Source organism: Siniperca chuatsi, linkage group LG8 (genome assembly GCF_020085105.1).
Source record: "Siniperca chuatsi isolate FFG_IHB_CAS linkage group LG8, ASM2008510v1, whole genome shotgun sequence".
NCBI classification, from domain to species: Eukaryota; Metazoa; Chordata; class Actinopteri; order Centrarchiformes; family Sinipercidae; genus Siniperca; species Siniperca chuatsi.
In genome coordinates, this window is record NC_058049.1 from 8,874,156 (window position 1) to 8,893,066 (window position 18,911).

At 40.8% G+C, this 18,911-nt stretch overlaps 1 protein-coding gene across 2 annotated transcripts in view; it reads left to right on the plus strand.

Annotated features, from left to right (window-relative positions):
• slit3 (slit homolog 3 (Drosophila)) overlaps positions 1 to 18,911 on the plus strand; it is a 252,796-nt gene that overhangs the window by 121,762 nt on the left and 112,123 nt on the right. For both annotated transcript variants that reach the window (XM_044204612.1, XM_044204611.1), the window contains exon 5: positions 15,123 to 15,194. In XM_044204612.1, the coding sequence (XP_044060547.1) occupies positions 15,123 to 15,194 (72 nt within the window). The remainder of the gene's footprint in view (positions 1 to 15,122; positions 15,195 to 18,911) is intronic.

Consider the following 18,911-nt stretch of genomic DNA (forward strand, 5'->3'; position numbering starts at 1 on the left):
ACATCCAAAGGAGCAAAATTATTATAATATTCAGATATTTAGTATCAAGCAATTTTCAGATCAGCTTTCAGATATTCTTGTTACATAATGAGATTTCGGCCGAAAGTGACTCAAGAAACTTTCTTTGCACACAAGGGACTGCATCAACCTTTACAAGGGAACACATTATGTCATCATCGGCACACAGGAGCCTTGACTCCCTTACGTCTTGCTGTGCTCAGACTCACATTTGCCCGCATTTCACCCTCAGTTGTATTCTTCTCTCAGCATCATGAAAGACCTCGCAGCTATTTGCCAAACACAGAAACAACAAAGGCTTGCTATGTTTCTTTTCTCTCGCTTCCTCTCTTTCATACACACACACACACACACACACACACACACACACACACACACACTGCCTCAATTTATCTCACGCACATCCTCTCTCTGCTTGTCAGTTTCTTTCAATACTATACACTTAGACAAAAAACACCACACATACACATATAGGCTCTCTCTCTAACCCCTGGGCACCGTTGAGGCACCTGCGCTGTTCTGGTCTGTTTCTGTGCTAATAGTTAATTGGCCCACCGGCAAAATGGTCTGCAGTAACCTTGACAACGCTGACCTGCTGAGAGACCGATCAGAACTCAGGGAGATGCGTTACATATACACACACACACACACACACACACACACACACACACACACAACATACACATACACACAAATGCACACATACACAGGGCATGCACACAAACAATTTCAAAGACACATTGTACGAGGCTGAGTACTAAACAAGCAGTACATAGTGTTTAATATGGACACACACCCAAAACACACACATACACTATGTGCATATTCACTGCCATGCATGCATGTTCATAGAAACGCTCCCTCTCTGCAGCACATATATAACTACACACACTTCCAGCAGTTCCCTTCTTCTATCCAATCTGCTAATTTGCAGTGTATTATTTATTGGTGCTGAGGTGCTCCCCAGATGCTTATAAATGCAAAACACCACAGTCAGCTTCTTTATTCACACCTCCTCCTCTCTCCTTCTCTCCATACCTCCATTACCCCCCTTTTATCCCTCTATTCTTTTCTCAAACCTACCTTTCTCTTTACCCATTGGCTCACTAGCCTTCCTTCCCACCTTCCTTCCTGTGTGTTCTTCCCACCTTCTCTACTTCCCTCAATGTTTCATTCCATCATTCCTTGCTTTGCCCTCATCCCTTTTACGTCTTTCCCCTGTCACACATTTTCCCTCCATCACCTGCCAGCTTCATACCCCCTCCTCATTACTTCACCTCGCCCCCTGTCGACCCTTGTCTTTCCTCTTTTCCTCTCCTCGTGCCTTCCTCCTCCTTTTAGTCTCTCTAACAGCCCATCGTCTTCAAAACAGTCCATCTCTTCTTCCATGATGGCGATTCAGCCATTCAGTAAAGAGTCAAACAGGGCTTGTTGGGTGCATCCTCATTCTAATGGCAAGCCTATGCAGCACCCATCTTCTCTTCCTACATCAACCATTTATTAATGCGCTTCACCATTTACTTTAAAAGCCTGCCCAGCCATTTACCACATGCAATGGAGGGTTTAATCATTTTGCCTACAACAGGATTTATTCCTGCTAAAATAATGCTTTTTATTTCTTTTTAACTTAATTTGCTTCTGTAACACAAAAATCTCTTAATACCATGTTTTTTTTTATTTTAACACTTGATATAGCATGCTAGGATTGGCATATCAGATCAGAGGTTTAGAAAACTGTCTGTGAACTAAGGGGCTCTCAAATAGCCTTATGTTGGTTGAACAATTTCCCAAAGAACAAATCCATTTAGTCAAGGAGCTTTCTCAAAATGAGAGTCTCCAGCCTAAATCCTCCATAACTCATAATGCTTCAAAACCATTTCTCACAGAGGATCATTCATTTCACATGGGAGAATCCATTACCAGTTTATCTTTTTCATGATGTATTGCATTGCGATTCATTGCAATTATTCGACTTAGGTGTCAATGCATGCGTAAGCTCAATCAAATGTCAGTATACCTCTTCTGTTTGTGAGGCTTTATGGAAAGAAAAAAAAGAAACATTTAATCTTAGGATCAAAGCTGCAATGACAGTTTACTTTGGAGTAATTGATTATGAAGCACACCTGATCAATTTAATCCCTATCCTTTTGAAGAAATAATAAATAAAAATAAACATTGACTGTCATTTTGACAGGTTTAACAGCTTTTTGCAGGTCAAGAAGCAGCATATACGTATTAGTAGTTTTACCAAAGGGTCAAAGATAAGTCGTTTAGGCTCCAAACTCACTATAAGTAACATGTTCAACTGTTCACTGCATGTATCAATGGAGTGCAACTATCTGTTGTTGGCAGGGACACAGCCTTTCCTTGTTACCAATATGATTTATTATTCTTGTCAAGTTTTTAAAAGATGAAGAAATAACCTAACTCCCTGGTATGTAGCTGACATTATATCCTCTTGATGTTACAGAGAAGATAAGATATCCCTGCTCCGTAAAACACACTTTTTGTGATTTTCACATTTTAATATTAATTGAAGGATTACGTCCTCTGAGTTGGGAAAATTCCTCAGCTTCTTTAGGTTTCAGAATACAAGGGATAAGCCAAGAAAAACAACACTTGAAAATTGTGATATCATCTCTCACCAAACAGTGAACAATACTAGTAAAGCTATTTTATATTGCTTTCATTTAGATATACATTATTTTTGTTTTGGCAACTATTTTCTTCAAATGAATACATCAGAATTGAAGGTTTGATTTTATTATACTGTATGTTACTATAGCATACATCTATCTCGTTACTGGTAAAACACCCTAAGTGGGCTCACAGTTAGGTTTAGTTTTATAGGACATGGTGGAATTGATAGTAATCAAATTGTGGTTTGGTCAAGATTGCTAAGAGTGAACATAACAGTTTGACATTACCCTCTCTCTTACATGTACATGTGAGATACTAAATCTATTCCAATAGATAGACAAAGAAATATATTTCATCTGTCTCTAATCTATCTGTCCTCCATCCCTCCATCTGTTGCTCTATAGTCTGTTTCCATCTTTTCTTGCCTGCCTGTTAATCCACCCTCCCCTCCCTCCATCTATCTCTCCTCTCTGTGGCCATTCTAATGTCGTCTCTTGATCCTTTGCTGCTGAAGTTTTATTAGCTCCATAAATGTCCCTAAGAGTCTGCAATATCGCTTAGCTAAAGCACTAGAAGAAAAGGAAGAACTAACAAGAGAAAAAAAGGAAAGACAGGCAGAGTAGTAATATCGCTTAGTCCCGTGGATGACAATTCAAATAAGAAAATGTATTAAAACAAAATGGCGTCAGGGACATTAAAGTGAATTAGCCAATTACAAATGACCATGTGTGCGCCCCGCTGCTTTAACCTCTCCAACTATTTTTTATTTATTTATTTTTTTTGCCAATAGTAACTCATCTAAATTTGTTGGACGTCTTTCGGGCGCGGGGCCAGAAAAGCTTTTATATCCATAAAGGCCTATGGATCACAGAGAATTGCATTAAGCTGTCCAATTTAATTATAGTATCGACAAAACATAATAGATACTTACAGCCTTACGGAGAGCGATGGTTAGAGGAGGGGAAAGAGCAGGGGAGAGAGAGGGAGAGGGAGAGAAACGAAAAGTGCAGACAATGTCCATTTATAATGCTGATGTGGTGTATGTATCAAAGGAAGCGTTTGAGGAATGTGTGCATGTGTGTGTCTATGTAGGTGTGTGTGAGTGTGTGTCTCTAACGAAGGATTTGCAAGGGCCCATGAGAGCTTTTGAGAACGCTTAGTTTGATTTAGATGCTACAGCTCCCTGTTGGCCCTGATGGCTGTTTCACTTGCAAACACACACAAATGTTCAAACAAACACACATAGACATACTGCACTCTACAGTCTACAGACACACACACGCACAATCACACAATGTCACTTGTATATACACACCTGTAACGACCCCAACACACGCACACACGCACACACTTACTTAGATCAGTGTAATGGAGCGAGTTAGGGGAGCGGCTGTCCTGTCCTGTCCCGTCCCAGCCAGCCCGGGCTGTCATCCTCTCGTCCACCATGATCAATAGAGGGGCGCAATATTTTTATTCATAAAGCGCCCACTTAATTAAATCACAGGGAGTGGAGCGGGGGGCAGGGGGTTTACAAGACGAAGCAAGGGCACTGAGTCAAAAGACTGATGAAGAATTACAAAGACTGGAAAGAGAAGGGGGGGGTTATGGAAGGAAGGAAGACCATTCTGTGTTACTGCCATTATACTAAAGTACACCAGAACACAGAGGGCAAGCAATATGTGTCTGATGTAAGTACTTTTCTGCAGCAACATTTCCAGTCTCCCCTCTACAGTCCCACGCTGCAGTCTGCAGTCTGCAATGCACTGCCAGCATGTTGGATAATATATCCCCCTTGTTTGTTGGCACAAGTCAGAATCACTCGAGTAGAGTGGCTCTGTAGCCAAGACTCGAAGACTGTGGTTGTAATGGGAAGGTTCCATTTTTGAATGCATGGAGCTATATGTCTATGGCATTGCCAAAATGCAGCATTTATACTTTATACGAGGATAAATGAAGGTTATCCACCGTCTCATAATCATCTTAATAAGCTACACTTAACTTGACTGTACTCATTATTGCACTACTACTTATTACTTTTATTATTACATTGTATTATTATACCGTATATACTTATCAACCTATCAACCTCTAAATCCACTTTGGTACTTACACTTATTTTAGCTTTTATACTTATATCCACTTTGTACTTAATTTATCTTACCTGTATTATAGTGTATTATATTTTGAATTGCTTAGTACCTCTATTCCTGTGTGCATTGATGTGATAGTGAGCAGCTGTAACAAAAGAGTTTCCCCTCGGGGATCAATAAAGTATTTCTGATTCTGATCTGATTATGATTAGTTGCTATAAGTTCCTTTTCAACTTGCCCAATAAAAATAATGGTTAGGGTATCATATACAAAGGCTGAATTTGAGTTATTTTCACTCAGATGCCACATTGCAACAGCAGACCTCCCTGTTTGCTGTTGATGCGATAACATCCTCAGCCAAATAATCAACAAGACTGGCTATGGATACCGACTTAGGAATGGGGCCGCCATCAGTCACCTCCTCTACATGGATGACATCAAGCTATATGCTAAGAGCGAGCGGTACATCGACTCACTGATCCACACCACCAGGATCTACAGCACTGACACTGGGATGTCATTCAGGCTTGAGAAGTGTAGTCGAATGGTGACAAAGAAAGGGAAGGTAGTCCACACAGAAGGGGTCTCACTCCCAGAAGGAACAATAGCAGACATTGAGGATGGTTACAAGTACCTTGGAATACCACAGGCAAATGGCAACCTTGAAGAGGTAACAAGGAAAACAGCAACTGCCAAATACCTCCGCGTAAGGCAAGTCCTAAGAAGTCAGCTCAATGGCAAGAACAAGTCCCAGGCAATAAACAGCTACGCCCTGCCAGTGATCAGATACCCTGCAGGAATAATAAGGTGGCCAAAGGAAGAGATACAGACCACAGACGTTAAGACACGAAAGCTCCTCACCATGCATGGAGGGTTCCATCCCAAATCCAGCACCCTGAGACTGTACGCTAGCTGTAAGGAAGGCGGCCGTGGAAGAGCCACTATCCAGGATGAAACATCCAAGATCCACAAGTACATCAAAGATAAGGCCCCAACAGATGACGTGCTCAGTGAATGTCTCAGGCAATGGGGAACAGAGGAAGAGGTGCTGGAGGAGGGACCATCATGGGAGGACAAACCCCTACATGGGATGTACCACTGGAACATAACTGAAGTGGCTGATATCAAGAAATCCTACCAATGGCTAGAGCGGGCCAGACTGAAGGACAGCACAGAGGCACTCATCATGGCTGCACAGGAGCATGCCCTGAGCACCAGAACAATAGAGGCCCAGATCTACCACACCAGACAAGACCCAAGGTGTAGGCTGTGCAAAGAGGCCCGTGAGACAATCCAGCACATAACTGCAGAGTGTAAGATGCTGGCAGGGAAAGCATACATGGAGTGCCATAACCAAGTGGCTGGCATAGTGTACAGGAACATCTGCACGTAGTATAGACTGGAAACCCCGAGGTCAAAGTGGGAAACACCTCCAAAGGTGGTAGAGAATGGCCGAGCCAAGATCCTGTGGGACTTCCAGATACAGACTGACAGAATGGTAATGGCGAACCAACCAGACATCGTGGTGGTGGACAAACAGCAGAGGAAAGCCATTGTGGTTGACGTGGCAATACCAAGTGATGGCAACATCAGGAAAAAAGGAACATGAGAAACTAGAGAAATACCAAGGGCTCAGAGAAGAGCTGGTGAAGGCGTGGCAAAGGTGAAGGCGACAGTGGTGCCTGTGGTCATCTGAGCACTCTGGCTAGTAATCTGGGCAGTGACCCCAACAAGGGAATATGAGCTAGCCAGCAGTCGATATTTATTACTCTCTTTATGGAACAATATTAAATGCAGTTACAGCTCCCAAGGGAGAGAAAAAGAGACAGACAGAGAGAGAGAAAGTGAGATAGTGGGATGGGTGGAAAAAGAAAGTGAGAGAAGAGGAAGAGAGACATTGAGAAGAGAAGTGAGAGACTTGAGCTAACTATTGAAGGTCTCTCAGGTTTCAATAAAGAATTGTGCCACTTCTGTCTTCCTTCTCTATCCCTTTTCTTCCTCTCCCTCAATTTTCCTCCTGTTCCTCTCCTCTCTCTTTTTCATCTCTCCCCTGGAGCCCAGCCAAGGGTAATCTTTCTGTCTTTCTTCCCTTACAGTCACTCTTCTTTTAATAAAAGACACACAGAGAAACACTCACAAAGGTGCATACTGTACATTGTCGCCCATCCTGTTTCTCTCACGCAGGGACACACAAATTCTACCTGACACACGGATACACACCTTTGCTGCCCTCCTTGTCATCTATGTCTAACTGAGACCTCCTGTGATGCCATCTGACACAAAGCCATATGAAATCAAACAGGGCTGTTTCCACTCCCCTGCTCACAGGTTAATGGTTCAGAGTGGCCCTAGCTCATATCTGGACAGAGCCTGAGGGCAGATCCGTCTAATATCTGGTCTCTACTGTTACACAAAAAAGTGTAGGGTGAGATAGCCTGGGAGAAAAGTTAATTTGGTCTGTCTGTATGACTGAAAGAGAGAAAAAAATTAGATGTGTATGCACATGTTTCTGTTTTTATATCTGCATGTGTGTTGCTAAGGGGTATGTGGGTACAAATGTGTGTTTGCATGTACAATGTGTGTGTGTGTTTATGTGTGTAAAGGTTAACACCAGTGTCCGAGGAGGCACAATATGGCCTGTTTAGTAATGTGTGTGTGTTTCCTGGTGTATATGTGTGTGGTAAAGGGTTAACTGTAATATCCGAAGTGGCAAAGGGTGACCTGGCTAGTGTTATTATTCTCCTCACATGAATAATGGAACTTAATATGGAGGAGGTGATAGCTCGGAGCTCACACACATAAACACACCCTCACACACCAACACGACCACCACCACCACCACTAGCCCAACCCGAGGAAGATCTTGCTGTCATCCTCAATCCCTCCAGACTTCTAGGGGCCACAGAGAGTCACCATGCCCAGAGAGGAGAGGCCTTGGCTGGGAAACTTTAACCAAGGGTGGGGGTCTCTGTGGTGAAAGGGGAAGGTCTGGAAGACATTTGGTCAAAATTCAATCAATTATACAGTACTTAGAAAGCCATGACAAACATGGAATGGATAATGGAAGACTGCTTTTCTCCTTCTGCTGCTGCTGTTTGTTGTTCCTCTTCTTCTTTTTCTCCCTCCTCTTCTCATTGGTTCTCTTCATTTTATCCTTGTACCCATGGATACTAAACTTAGCTTACTTGGACTTCTCTGAACCTTTGCATTGTTTGTCTTGTCTCCATCCATTCTTGAGATCCTCCATTTCCTCAGAAGATATGCAGTTGTTTTCATAATAAGTATCACTATAATTTACAGAATTTGTCATCCTAATAGAACTGATGTATAATTCAAACAGCCATCCGTTTCTTTAATAGAATTTTTTACGAGATTAATTGCCCTCTCCCTCAAATACTGCGGCGATAGAGGAGGACCAGAAAGGCCAAATCTAATAATTGAAATGTGGGTGCAGATTGCTTGACACTGGTATACAAACCATCCTGCTACCCAAATTAACCCTGCCTGTGTGTGTGTGTGTGTGTGTGTGTGTGGTCTGAGTGTCCTTTTCAAGGATCACACACAGGTCTCCTGTTGGTGATAGCCGTCGCTGTATTCAAAGGTCGGCAGGTATGACTCACAGAGAGATGAGATGAGGATATCTGTTTACATGAAGACATAACATAGCTCTTTATGTTAAATTTGTTCAGACATTAATAATTATGATAAAATGTTGTTTTTAATATCTGCCTAGTACACGAGGTCATATCAAAACTGAGCCAAATGGCAGCCATTGACATCTGCTTGAATATTATAGGCCCTGATCGCTGATTTTCTCAATCAGCTCATTACTATGAGCGATGGGTCCCTGCATGAACACAACATTTTCTGCTAAGTTTGAATAGTTTTGGTTATTCCACGGGACAAATGGCTGTAGTTTCTGTTTTTGCAGTGCATCAATCAGGTTTTAGCAACATTTATATCAAAATGTGATGACAGTTGTTGGATTAATTGCTTTTGTTGCCAGGCCACTCTCAATCAAATCTGATTAAGCAAGTTGGCAGAGTTTTTGAGTATTAAACTTTCAGTAAATAATACTTAAAGATGTTTTTTCTAAACTTTAACTTTGATTGTTGGGCATTTAGTAATGGATATTTAATTTTATAGAGAAATACTCAAAATTTTAAACCATGTTTCAGCTTTAAGGTGGTTTTAGGTTAAAGTGACTTCAAGATAATGTTTGTCCTTAAAAATACCAAGTGATGGCAACATCAGGAAAAAGGAACATGAGAAACTAGAGAAATACCAAGGGCTCAGAGAAGAGCTGGTGAAGGCGTGGAAGGTGAAGGCGACAGTGGTGCCTGTGGTCATCTGAGCACTCGGGCAGTGACCCCCAAACTGGAGGAGTGGCTACAGCAGATCCCTGGAAGAACACCAGACATCTCAGTCCAGAAAAATGCAGTACTGGGAACAGCAAAGATACTGCGCGCAGAACCCTCAAGCTCAAGGACCCGAGCTCGAAGGATGAGACCACCCGCGGAGGGTGAAGGACGAAGTTTTATATATATATATATATATATATATATATATATAATACATGAAAACATGCCTACACTCACTATGCGGTTACTGGCTAGTAATCTGGGAAAATCCATTCAATGGGGTGTTCATTTTTTCAATTCATGCATTGTGACAAAAAGTGACGGAAAAGTTTTAATAGGAATCTTAACCACTTAAAGTTAGAATATGAATTGAAGGAATTATTCTGCTTTTACAGCTACAGGAATACATATAAACTAACAGGCATTAAAACCTTTCCATATATGTATTGTGACTTAATGGCAGTACTTAAAATAGTAAGTTAAAATAGTATAAAGGACACAAATAGTTTCAAAGGTTACAGATACCACAGAATATTTAATCACTTCTACAGTACAAGCAATAAGCATTGTAATACCTGCTACATGACTTTGGTCTTACCCTACAGTAGAGTGCCTTAAAAAACAAGGGGAATATGAGCTAGCCAGCAGTCGATATTTATTACTCTCTTTATGGAACAATATTAAATGCAGTTACAGCTCCCAAGGGAGAGAAAAAGAGACAGACAGAGAGAGAGAAAGTGAGATAGTGGGATGGGTGGAAAAAGAAAGTGAGAGAAGAGGAAGAGAGACATTGAGAAGAGAAGTGAGAGACTTGAGCTAACTATTGAAGGTCTCTCAGGTTTCAATAAAGAATTGTGCCACTTCTGTCTTCCTTCTCTATCCCTTTTCTTCCTCTCCCTCAATTTTCCTCCTGTTCCTCTCCTCTCTCTTTTCATCTCTCCCTGGAGCCCAGCCAAGGGTAATCTTTCTGTCTTTCTTCCCTTACAGTCACTCTTCTTTTAATAAAAGACACACAGAGAAACACTCACAAAGGTGCATACTGTACATTGTCGCCCATCCTGTTTCTCTCACGCAGGACACACAAATTCTACCTGACACACGGATACACACCTTTGCTGCCCTCCTTGTCATCTATGTCTAACTGAGACCTCCTGTGATGCCATCTGACACAAAGCCATATGAAATCAAACAGGGCTGTTTCCACTCCCCTGCTCACAGGTTAATGGTTCAGAGTGGCCCTAGCTCATATCTGGACGAGCCTGAGGGCAGATCCGTCTAATATCTGGTCTCTACTGTTACACAAAAAAAGTGTAGGGTGAGATAGCCTGGGAGAAAAGTTAATTTGGTCTGTCTGTATGACTGAAAGAGAGAAAAAATTAGATGTGTATGCACATGTTTCTGTTTTTATATCTGCATGTGTGTTGCTAAGGGGTATGTGGGTACAAATGTGTGTTTGCATGTACAATGTGTGTGTGTGTTTATGTGTGTAAAAGGTTAACACCAGTGTCCGAGGAGGCACAATATGGCCTGTTTAGTAATGTGTGTGTGTTTCCTGGTGTATATGTGTGTGGTAAAGGGTTAACTGTAATATCCGAAGTGGCAAAGGGTGACCTGGCTAGTGTTATTATTCTCCCACATGAATAATGGAACTTAATATGGAGGAGGTGATAGCTCGGAGCTCACACACATAAACACACCCTCACACACCAACACGACCACCACCACCACCACTAGCCCAACCCGAGGAAGATCTTGCTGTCATCCTCAATCCCTCCAGACTTCTAGGGGCCACAGAGAGTCACCATGCCCAGAGAGGAGAGGCCTTGGCTGGGGAAACTTTAACCAAGGGTGGGGGGTCTCTGTGGTGAAAGGGGAAGGTCTGGAAGACATTTGGTCAAAATTCAATCAATTATACAGTACTTAGAAAGCCATGACAAACATGGAATGGATAATGGAAGACTGCTTTTTCTCCTTCTGCTGCTGCTGTTTGTTGTTCCTCTTCTTCTTTTTCTCCCTCCTCTTCTCATTGGTTCTCTTCATTTTATCCTTGTACCCATGGATACTAAACTTAGCTTACTTGGACTTCTCTGAACCTTTGCATTGTTTGTCTTGTCTCCATCCATTCTTGAGATCCTCCATTTCCTCAGAAGATATGCAGTTGTTTTCATAATAAGTATCACTATAATTTACAGAATTTGTCATCCTAATAGAACTGATGTATAATTCAAACAGCCATCCGTTTCTTTAATAGAATTTTTACGAGATTAATTGCCCTCTCCCTCAAATACTGCGGCGATAGAGGAGGACCAGAAAGGCCAAATCTAATAATTGAAATGTGGGTGCAGATTGCTTGACACTGGTATACAAACCATCCTGCTACCCAAATTAACCCTGCCTGTGTGTGTGTGTGTGTGTGTGTGTGTGGTCTGAGTGTCCTTTTCAAGGATCACACACAGGTCTCCTGTTGGTGATAGCCGTCGCTGTATTCAAAGGTCGGCAGGTATGACTCACAGAGAGATGAGATGAGTATATATGTTTACATGAAGACATAACATAGCTCTTTATGTTAAATTTGTTCAGACATTAATAATTATGATAAAATGTTGTTTTTAATATCTGCCTAGTACACGAGGTCATATCAAAACTGAGCCAAATGGCAGCCATTGACATCTGCTTGAATATTATAGGCCCTGATCGCTGATTTTCTCAATCAGCTCATTACTATGAGCGATGGGTCCCTGCATGAACACAACATTTTCTGCTAAGTTTGAATAGTTTTGGTTATTCCACGGGACAAATGGCTGTAGTTTCTGTTTTTGCAGTGCATCAATCAGGTTTTAGCAACATTTATATCAAAATGTGATGACAGTTGTTGGATTAATTGCTTTTGTTGCCAGGCCACTCTCAATCAAATCTGATTAAGCAAGTTGGCAGAGTTTTTGAGTATTAAACTTTCAGTAAATAATACAGATGTTTTTTCTAAACTTTAACTTTGATTGTTGGGCATTTAGTAATGGATATTTAATTTTATAGAGAAATACTCAAAATTTTAAACCATGTTTCAGCTTTAAGGTGGTTTTAGGTTAAAGTGACTTCAAGATAATGTTTGTCCTTAAATATCTTCGTCTCTGTGTCTGGTGGAGATGGAGGTAGTGAAAACTGGTCAATGACTACTAACTTTTTATTCACTTTTTACACATTTTTGTGGCTTCCTGTGTTTTGCCTGTGTCTACCCAGTGACCACAACAGAATTCAGTTTTGGACAATTACAGCAAATCTTCTGCATACGGCAATGGGATGTTATTCTGTTTCAAGCTGATAAGACCTTTGCATTTGTACATAGAAATCTTGCCTAGTACAGCTTTAAATAATTACTACAAACACATTTATCAGACCGATACATACTTTAACTATAAACACAATTTAGGGATAGCAAACATCAACATTGAATCTTGTTGTACTCACAACATTATAATAGCATGTTGTATTTTTCTAGTTTCCAATAAAATGTTGATGAGGTGTCCTTCTTTTGTTTACACCTCCCAAAATGTCACCCAAACATTAAAAGCGCTGGATGCAGCTTGGATATAAAAATATTTCCATAACCCTAAAACCAATTGCACAAATAGACAACCAGTAACCACCCGTATGATGAAAACTTTATTCAAAGCCTTGTGACATATGATTTTTATTATGGCGGCCTCAACTGTGGACTCCCAGAGCTGGTGTCAGTCACTCAGCTGGAGTCATAAAGGCCGACAGAGAGACACACAGTCTCATAATGGCTTTTATTTGACTTCGATGGCTTTTCTTTTGTTAGAAGAAATAACAAATAAATATCATAGTGGGTAAACAAAACAATAAAATATTTATTAGCCATGGAACTTCTGTGAAATATGACTTTTTAATGTTTTTCCCCCTTTATCTTGTACTCATTCTCCTGCTTTCTTTCTCATTTTTTTGTTATCATTCTCCACTGTTTGTCAGCAGTCCACAGAGGGCAGGGCGGTAAAAAGAGATGCAAAAAAACAGAGAGATAAACTAGATAGATTTATGGATATAGTTAGATAGCTAGGTAGATAGACGGAGAAAATAATAGATAATCGAGAATGATAGAGAAAGGGAGTGCAGGATAGAGAGCGATTGATAACAGCTTTGCTTTCTATCAGTCTCCTATTTGCTCTGTCAACGTCACCATGAGAGCAACAAAAACATAAAAAAAAGAAAGAAAACCTCCTTTTCAGAAAAATCCCATCCCTACCCAAAAAGTGTCAAAACCTTCAAAACAAAAAGTGTAAACACGAGGAATATTTTCCGGCTGTGCTGCACATTAAAATATCACAATACCAGCACTGAGCAAAATTGCACATAAAAGCACATATTTTCTTCGCCTAAAGAGTATACAATGCCAGGCACATACTTTTCCCATCAAGGCCTGGGGAGAGAAAACGGGGAACGCTCATCTCTTGTCAAACAAAAGGAATGAGCCAGAAAACACAGGGCTGAAAGGGAAACGTCCAAAACGATGAAACCTTGTTAGTTTGAGGAAATGAGTTTTCTGTTTTCCGAGCACGGCTCGCCAATTAACATTCACAGCCCTAATAAAAGTTGATTGGTTCTGGAATAATGCACAACCAATTTTCCTCCTGTGTACATGAATGTGTGCGTGAGTGTAAATTAGACGGCTTAAGCATATACAGTATGTATGTGTTACTGCATGTGTGAGTAGGTCTATTCCAAGGTATATGTGCGTGGGCAGGCGTGTGCGTGTGTGTGATTGTCTGTCCGTGAAAACTGACCAGTGAGAGGCAGCGTTTCTTAACTGCGTGACAGGAAAATGTTATGAATATGGTTGGTACATAATTACCTTTCTCCATAGAGAGGTTGGCTGCTGTGTGTGTGTGTGTGTCAAGGTCAAACAGAAAAGTCCAGGCAGAGGGCTGCTCTGTTGTGTGTGTTGACTGTCTAACATGCGTGGTCATGTATTTGTGTGCTGCTGCTGATTGGCTTTGTTAGCACATGTGTGTTCAGTATGCGAGTCTGTGTGTATCCAACTCAGGCCTGACTGGCAGGAATATAGGGTGATTAGCTTGTCTGATATTTCATACCCCTCTTTCTCTCTCTCTCTCTAATTACATTGTGCTTTCGGAACCCGGTTTGCCTGCCAGGCCTTCTCCCCAACAAACAACACTAATAGAGTTAAGGCCAGACCGTTGTGTCATGTCAAAAATCATTTGGCTCATATCGGTATTCATTATGGAGGAAGAAAAAGGAAAAAGCAAAACTTGCGTGCCCGTTGTTCAGTGTGTGTGTGTGTGTGTGTGTGTGTGTGTGTGTGTGTGTGTGTGTGTGTGTGTTAAAGACAAAGAGTAAAAGAGTCATTACTAAGAGGAAGAATAAAATGAACATGTTGCTTGATGGTGGTATTAAAATGTGTGTGTGTGTGTTCTCGGGTTTCTCAGAATAGATGCGATTGCTTCACTTTTCTGCCAGAGCAACGCTGCGCTGTTGGAGAGCTTAAAGTTAGAAAAAAATGTTTTACATTAAAAACATACGAAACGCACACATTCAACAGACGCACACTCTTTTATTCTGATTCTCTCTTCCTCTTTCCTCGTTCTTTACCCGTCACTGCCTCTCTATTAATCACACACACACACACACACACACACACGCACACACACACACTTCAAGGCAGTAGATGGACTCATGCCAGCAGTATTTCTGATTGTTCCATTTGTCTTTGAAGCTCTTTGGGCCAAATTGTTCCACTGATCATAAATGTCATATCATCCTTCTCTCCCTCTCTCCATCTCTTTCTCCTTCTGTGCCTTTGTACTGTAATTGGCTCTGTGTGTGTGTGTGTGTGTGTGTGTGTGTGTGTGTGTGTGTGTGTGTGTGGCATAGATCAAATGTTTGTGGTTTTGTTTATCATTTGACTCCATATATCGTTGAGTGCTTGGAATACCTCAACTAATGTCTCTCTTTTCTCCCTCCCTCCCTCTTTCTCCAGAGACCTCAGTGAGAACCAGATTCAGGCGGTTCCAAGGAAAGCTTTCAGAGGAATCACAAGTGTCAAGAACCTGTAAGCACAATTACTCCCTTCCTTTCCTCCAGCTTTCTTTCTCCCATCTCACCCATCTTGTTTTCCTGCACCTCCATCTTTTCCTTTCTGTTTTCTGTGTTATTGAGCCCAATTTTTATCTTTATCTCACACAAAAGTTTATCCCAATTGCTGCTGCAGCTCCGTTAATACAGACTCATGCTGTTGAAATCATCCAGTAGCTTTATTTTAAATTCTGGTAGAGATCCTAAAGTTTTCAGACATTCCACATATGTCAGGCTGAGTTTTTAGGCTGTGTATGATATGCTCTGTGGTTTAAATATTTCACTCAGTGTTAGCACAATATATACTGTAGGTTTGTGTTATACTGTCAGTCAGTGTGGAATAAGATTATGTTTCAACATTAAAGCTATGTAAGGGAGACAAAGGGAGAAACTGTATGTTAATTATAATACATTTCAAAATAAAACACAACCTGTATATATGGTGTTCATATTGTAGATTTTATCACAAAGAATTGGATTGGAGTGTTATTCCTAGATATGCCATCAAAACTTATTTATGTGTCACAAATATGGTTTAGATTAAGTTGTACTAAGTGCTTATAAATGAAACACCTTTACACATTTTCCAGTTCCTCATGATTTGTCTGTTTTTTCCATCTTCCCTGCATCTCCTCACTCTATTTAGCATTAAGCTTTTCATCACTTCTCCCTGTCCTCCTCCCTTTTCCTCCTTACACCTTCTACTTTACTTTTTCCCCCTCCCCCTATATTCCCATATTCTCATCTTCCTCTTCCTCTCCCTCTCTTCTCTTGCTGTCCAGAGAGGTTTTGTCCTCATGTCAAGCGCTCAATACCCCCCTGTCATTTATTCATGATGTCCTAATCACCAATAGTGTGATCAATATGCTGCCTAATCAATGCTTCTCATCAATAATGGCTGATCAATCTGGCCTGCATAGGAAACTACTAGACAGACTCTTGGGGCTAAACAGTGTCCTCAATGCGTGAGAGTTCGATATAGGATTAGAAAGAGTAGAATAAAATAGAACACAATAGAATAGTTTTTAAGTACATTGACCAGGTGCTAATTGTGATTGTGTAGGGCAGTTCAGGTTTGTAACAATATTGGACACTAAAGCTGGATAATGCTGAAAAAAGCAGATTTGCTCAACAAATCTTCTCTGTGTAAATTAAAGTTTGCTTTTGTGTTTCATCAGCCATGAGTGACATGACAGAGTGAAGGAAGGGAGAAATAGATAGAAAAAGAGAGCAGAACATAATAATTACAAGATGCAAAAAGATAATAACCCATCCTTCTGGATGCTCCCCAAGCCTTATTTCACTACTATAGCTGTTGACTGACAGGAAAAAACAAACAAACCGTATTCTTTGGCTAAATGAGACCAAGAGAAAAAGAGAGAGGGAGACAGTGTAAGGGGATGATTGGGATCTTAATACACAGATTGTCTCTAGAAGTGATTTTGTTGTAATGTGAAGCACATATGCCATGTGTGGGAAGACTGTAGGTACATTGGGTAAATAAAATAAGATAAAAAGTTCCCAAAATGGATTTTAACGTAGAAGTAAATAAATCATCATTGCAATCACTGATGCAAAGATGGGTCATAATTGATTGCATGCCAATTGTATCTGTCATATTTATGCACCAGACAAGTGCTAGATGAAAATAAATCACAATTTATTTCATTCCATTCTGCCAATGAAGACCATCATCAAGTAGAACTTTCTGTGAAACTGTTTTCTTAGCTGCTGTTTACAATTTCAAGAATGAACTGAATGAATCTGAACATCTGCTGATGATCATGTGATATGATCAAAAGCTCCTGAACAGCTACCAAATGAACCTCGTGGTGAGATTGTTTTCCCAACCACAAAAATTCTTATTAGCTTTGTATATCTGACAAGTGCCGCTAATTTGCAGCCAACCTTGATAAGATTGTTTGTAACTATAAGTTACTTTAGAGATTAGTTTAGTAGTCATTTTTCCAAAGGAGTTTTATGTTATTTTTGTCATCAAACTAGTGTTTTCTCAATACAAAAGTAATTCAGATAGATTCTTACCAACAGAGACTAGGAATTCTGGGCCCAGGTTTGGGTTGGCACAGTCATCACAATATTTCACCCCACTAGCAAAAACACAGCTAAGCTAAGCTTAGGGAGCACTCACAGAGACAATTCAACAGCTACTTGAATTTATTTCCAGTACATCAGCCAAATACACATATTACCTTAAAATGTGAACTAATGTGTTGAATTGAATTGTTAAGATCTATGTGTTTCTAGCACTTTTTCATTGGGCAATCTGTGATTTGATAAATATGCATCTTGCTACAGATCAGTAATTCAGAGTTAGGCTACAGGCAAATGTGCTCTTCTGGTTAGTTTCCCAAGTGTGATGTAAGTTCAATATGGCCGCCAAAGTCCACAGGAGATTATTACTCTTAAGTTAAATGGACCTGAAAGTGCCTGTACTCTGTGCTCTGTACTGGTGTGCGTGTGTGTTTGTGTGTATGTAAGTGAGCGAGTGTCAGTTCTCATGGCTGTGCTCCAAACCTTTGAGTTCAGGTTGGCCTCTGATCATCTAATCCACTCTCCCTTCTCACATCAGACCAAATCCAAACTAAACGCTATGAACCACCTTACCTCTTTTACCTTAGACCCACTCAAGTCAAATTTCACAACCAGTTGAATTTCAGTGCCAGAAAACAACCAACTGCAGAGCAAATCACATCTTGCAATGTTACAGCACCTTGCATGTTGATATAATGTATTTTATCCAGGGAAGGTTTGCAGAGCATGAAAGCTCTTTTTCGGTAAATCCCTGCATCACATCCTATACATTAACATACATTTACACCTGAGAGCTGCCCATTATAACCACAGTCTCCTATGGTTGCCCCACTGAGCAGCTCCAATGTACAGTAAGTGAAATTCAATGAGTTTCCAGACGTTGCACATAGGACATATTCCACTCTAAAATGCTGCACCCTGCCCTTACCTTTTTAACACCAGACTCTCTCTTCTAACACAGCTCTTCATTTTCTGCCAAAGCTATAAAGTCATATCAATCAAATTTGACGGTAAAATTGTCTCTTCCCCCGTTAAAATGCTTTGCACTAAATTGCTTTGACCTACAAAGTGAATCATTTTACTTTCTTTCTGCCAAAATTAGGAGTGGCTCAGGCATATAAAGATCATTCATTTCTTCCTCCTCCTCTTTCTCTAGTTTCTCCTCTTGTCAGTGCTACTTCCTTACACTTTCTCCTCCTCCTTTTTTCCTCCCTCCATGTTTTCCTTCCCCCCTCTAATTGCATCACTTTCCCTTTCCTCTTTTCTCTGTCCTCCATCACCTCTTGCTCTCTCCCTTCATCTGTCATCACATCTTCATCCTCCATCCTTCCCACCAATAATTTTACTCGCCGTCATCCATTGTTCTTCCTTGTTTCTCTTATACCGTTATCTGTCCGTCAATCTTTTGTCTTTCCTTCCTCTTTCCCTCTTGATCTTTTTTCCTCAATCCCTCTTTCTTCCCTTTTATTCTGCTCTTCATCCATTCCACCCTCTATCATTCACTCCATCCCTAGTCCCCATATTCCCTCCGCTCCTCCATTGTCATCATCCCTCCATTCCCAGCTCCCTCCAACTAGCCACCTCCCTTAAATTCTCTCTCCCTCTCTTTCCTCACTATTTCCTTCGTTTTCCTTTTTCACCC